General features: G+C 49.5%; 1 protein-coding gene across 1 annotated transcript in view; it reads left to right on the top strand.

Annotated features, from left to right (window-relative positions):
• Nucleotides 1–1,482: 1,482 nt before the first annotated feature.
• Nucleotides 1,483–5,000, top strand: part of LOC135218145 (DNA ligase 3-like) — a 50,354-nt gene continuing 46,836 nt past the window's right edge. The window contains exon 1 of the mRNA XM_064254293.1: nucleotides 1,483–1,747. Within this exon, the coding sequence (XP_064110363.1) occupies nucleotides 1,483–1,747 (265 nt within the window). The remainder of the gene's footprint in view (nucleotides 1,748–5,000) is intronic.

Raw genomic sequence — 5,000 nt, 5'->3', positions numbered from 1 at the left:
GTAATCAGTAATGAGCAAACCCATTGCAAACATAATCTAACCTAACTAGCATGACATACCATCAGTCTAGGTTACTGGGTCATAGTACCTGGTTTCAGGGGGTTTAAGTGCAGAAGAGTTACGTACTGTAGGAATGTTCCATTTGAGGTACGATATGTTTTCCCTGTTATGTGTATCTCTTTGCACGGGGTTCGGGAAAAGACAAGTCAGTTCCCGCTCATCCCTTGATCTGTAATCAACTCATGTACATTAAAGGAATCAACTGGTCCCGAGTATGTCTCAACCTGCTTACATGGCGCAGTGATTCTCGTTCCAAAGCAGGACCTACAAGATGCTGAGACGAGGCCATCACAACACACCCAGGGGCACAGCAAGACGTTCCCCCAGGGGCACTGCAAGCAGGAATGCAACACCGGCACGCTGGCACCACGAGGGACAGGACTTGTTACAGGCTTTGGTTGGCCTCATGGCACAAGGAAGACCACATGGTTCAGCCTCGGCAGGTGTTAGGGCGATGTGCCCTGAGAAGTGTAGCTATGAGATGACACAAAGCAGTTTTCGAGAATGGTGTCGCTCTATGAGTGATTGGCTGGCCTTAGGAAACGTCTCAGGAGAGAATGCACTTATCAGTATCCGGTTAAACTGCGATGAGAAGTTAAGGATGACTATAGATGCAACGCACTCAGAGGTTCAGTGGAACTCATTAACGACCTCTGAGGCATTCGACAGACTGGAGGAGATCACGACGAAGTCTGTGAATAAGGCAGTGGCATGGGACAAGTTTTTCTCAGCGCAACAAGGCGATCAAGAAACCGCGAAATCTTTTGTGCATAGGTGCCAACAATTGGCCTTAGATTGTGGGTTTAAGTGTCCCCATTGTCGAGCTGATCTGAATGATTTTGTGTTAGTTTCAGCGGATAACAAGTGGTTTAAGCAATGTGGGACTTAAGCAAGAGATCCTACAGGATCATGAGGTTTTCAATACTGTGCAGAAATTGTTACGTAAATGTGAAATTTATGAATCTGCAGAAAAGGATAGTATTAGCGCTCGTGGAAGGGCAAACGTAGCTAGTTTGGTAAAAGGGGATGAGATAGGCTTAGGCCTAGTTGAAAGTGGGTTAGAAGGTGAAAGTAAAATTATTGCTAGCTATAGTCTAATAATAGTGACAAGGGACACGGCCGTGGCCGTAGTAGCTCGAAACCTACTGGTAACAGTAAGTCAGATACCAGGTGTAAAAAGTGTGGTGGTCGTTCTCATTGGCAGGGAAAATGTCCTGCTGATAATGTTAACTGTTTTCAGTGTGGTATTGTGGGCACTTTGCTAAATTCTGTTGTCAAGGGGGGCAACAGCCCGCCAAAACGGCGCCTATTGTGGACGCGTCTGTTACGTCATGCACTGTTGCCTATCCACCTGCGGACAATCGCCAGGTAGCCTATGTGCGGCAGTGGGGAAACTGCCGATGGTGAAAATAAAGGTTAAGCATGAGTTTTTCATGTGAGTGTGTCGTTGTTGAGGCTGTTCCAGACACTGGGGCAGAAGTGTGTATAGTAGGGGTAGATTTGTTACCAAAATTGGGTTTGAAGGTACCTAATCTCTCTCGGTGTAATGTCATTGTAAATCACGCAGGGAAGTCATTGAGAATATATGGGTCTGTTGATATGCTAATAGAATTGGGTGATAAATCAGTGAGCACTAGTGTTATCGTTGTGCAAGGTGCTACCCGTTTTTATATGTCTTTAGGAGTGTGTAAATCACTAGGTCTAGTGCATACAAAGTTTCCCCATCATACTGTCGCTACCGTGAATGACGTCACTCCGGAAACCCTCTGCGTTGACTAACCCCCGCCAAACGCCTGAAGAAAACGTTCTCACACGGGTAGGGGGTGGTGGTCGTCAGCGTGAGATGCCATACGCTGCCACGGAGGAGAATGTCCCTAGCTGAGGGACTGGCTACTGCAACGTTTTGCGAAGACTACGTTCAAACGTTTCAAGAAACCCTCTGCCGATGATGAAAGGAGCCCCTCACCACATTCACCTGAGGGAAGGTGCCATCCCCTATGCGTGTCATACACCTATACAGTTCCTAAGCATTGGGAGGCCGATGTTAAGGCTCAGCTCGACGAAGATGTCAAATTAGGAGTAATTAGGGAGGTCCCTGCTGGTACAGCTACGGACTGGTGTGCGAGGATGGTAGTGGTAGCAAAGAAAAAATGGTAAACCACGGAGGACCGTGGACTATCAAGAGCTGAATAAGAATTGCAAACGAGAAACGCATCACACATGTGCTCCTTTTGACATGGTCTCGGTGGGTGTGCCACTTCGTACATATAAGACTGTAGTTGATGCCTATGCCGGATTCCACAGGTGCCATTAGATGAGGAGAGCCGACAGTTGACAACGTTTATTACACCATGGGGAGATACCAGTATTGTCGAACACCTATGGGTCATTGCGCGGCCCCCGATGCATACACGAAAAGGTTCGATGACGTTATTATTGATGTACACAGAAAGTACAAGTGCATAGATGACGTGTTGTTATATGACGACAGTGTTGAGGGAGCCTTTTGGCATACTTATGATTTTTGCAATTATGTGGAGATAATGGTATTACGCTGAATCCGGATAAATTCCGATTTTGTCAAAGACAGGTAGAGTTTGTGGGGTACGAACTTGATTGGGATAATTATAGACCTTCTAATGAGCGTATGAGTGCCATTAAGAACTTCCCCATGCCTGCAAGCCCAACTATCACGGATATAAGATCTTGGTTTGGACTTGTGAACCAAATTGCACCTTTCGTGGCTGTAGCACCGGTAATGGGGAACCATTCAGGGATCTTTCTCAAGAAATCCCCCCATCGGAAAGTTTATTGGGACCAACACCTTCAAAACAGTTTTGTTGCAGCCCGGGACAGCATTTGCAAGATGTTGGGCGACGGACTGACATATTATAAGACAAGGCGCACTGCTGTTGTTACCGATTGGTGCAGAGAAGGAATGGGATTTGTTATATTGCAACAATATTGCAATTGCGAGGATCTCAATGCCCCTTTTGTTGTAAGGGGGGATGGAAACTGGCATTATGAGGCAGCAGGCACCTGACGGAGGCGGAGGCCGGCTATGCCGTCATTGAGGGGGGAAGCGGCTGCAGTAGTATGGTGCCTTAGGAAATCGAGATTGTTTTTATTGGGATGCCCGAATTTCATTTTAATCACGGACCATAGACCTTTGGTAAAACTCTTTGGGGATAGGAGCCTAAAAGACATTGCAAACCCGAGACTACTAAGGTTGAAGGAGAAAACAATGCAATATAGTTTTCATACAATCAACTTACCTGTCAGATATATACATAGCTAAGACTCCGTCGTCCCCGACAGAAATTCAAATTTCGCGCCACTCGCTACAGGTAGGTCAGGTGATCTACCGGCCTGCCCTGGGCGGCAGGACTAGGAACCATTCCCGTTTTCTACTCATATATTTTCTGTCGCCGGTGGTATCAACATTGTTGCTGCCACCTCTTGACTGGAATTCGCTTTTCTAGACAATGATCATCTTTTTTGTGGGACTTTTTGGTGACGTACCTGGATCGTTGTTTTGGCATTCGCTACTGTGGACTGGATTTGGACTTGCTTTTGATTTTTCATCAAGAATGTCTGATTGTTCCGACACGGCATACAAACCTTCGGTCCTTTTACAATAGGAAGGTACTAGCGGCAGCTGGATAGTCGTAAGCTTTCGAACAAGGGGTTCGGTAGTTAACTGCTTGTCCGACAGGCGCGGCGACAGCGCGCGACTGGGAGGTAACAAACCACTTTTGCTTTCGGCCTCACAGCGAGTGGACGTGTGTTTCGACGCTCTCTGCCCGCTTCTCGTCGTTTGCTTTCTTAAGTATGGTTGTTGTTGTGTATGAAAGAGTTAATTGTAAGTACAATCAGTCTCTTTTCATATTAATTCACCTAATTTGTTTATGATGGAATCTCCTCACCTCGCTACCCCACGGAGACTATGCCCGGGTACCGAAGGGCGTAAATGCGGGAAGTTCCGCTCTTTCCCGGAGATAGACCCTCATATTTTGTGTGCTCGGTGTCGGGGCGCGAATGCACCCGAGCCGAGCTTGTGATGTTTGTAATGATTGGTCGGAGGCGCAATGGACTTTGTATGAGGGCAGGAAGAAGCGAAGGCCTGCAAAGGAGTCGTCGGAAAGCTCTCCCGCGACTCCTTTGGTGACGGACACTTCGTCTTCTTTCCTGCCGCCCGCTCAACTTCATGTCTCGCGCCTTCCCCTTCGGGGGGGTGTCTAGGTCCTTCTCTTCTCCTGACTTGTCGAGTGTGGAGGAGGGCGCTAGATACCCTGACGTCCAGTTGTACTCTGGGTCCTCTATCCGTTCGTCTCTTCGCGCGAGCGGTAGAGGATCCCCCTAATCACCCGACTTTTGCCTCCTCAGGTGCGGTTGCCGCGAAGGATGACCTCGGACAGGTGTGGGCATCGTTGGGGTTGCAGGGCGTGCCGAGTGGTCCAGGGGCTGCTCTACCATCTCGCTGGCGCCGTGGCGGTCACCCATGCAACGGTCACGACCACCACCACGACCCTTACAACACCCGGCTATGCTTCACCTCCTCACCTGGTGTACACCCAGCACGCGGTCTCTGTGACACCCACTACATCGGTGCAGGGGCCAGTCGCCGTAACTCGGGGGAGTGTGATGCCGCCACCGTGGGTTTGCCGTGCTGCCGCGACCGGACTTCGTGTGCCCGAAGAGCTCGCCCCTGGACCTCCCACCGGTACCTAGGATGTCTGTGCCGCTGGTCCGCCCATCTGGACCGCCTACACAGTCTGCCGTACCTGCCGTGACCACTGCTGCCGTTCCTGTACCTGCTCCTGCTGTCTCGTCTGCCGTTCCTGTGATGCCTGCACCTGCTGATGTTGTTCCTGTTCCTGGCGCCGCTGCTCCCGATGCTGATCTGTTCGGACAGGTGCGTCCGGGCCCTGTTGCTTCGG

The sequence above is a fragment of the Macrobrachium nipponense genome, chromosome 9, assembly GCF_015104395.2.
Source record: "Macrobrachium nipponense isolate FS-2020 chromosome 9, ASM1510439v2, whole genome shotgun sequence".
NCBI lineage: Eukaryota > Metazoa > Arthropoda > Malacostraca > Decapoda > Palaemonidae > Macrobrachium > Macrobrachium nipponense.
Note: the sequence above shows the minus strand (reverse complement) of the source record. Positions and strands in the feature narration are given on the sequence as shown.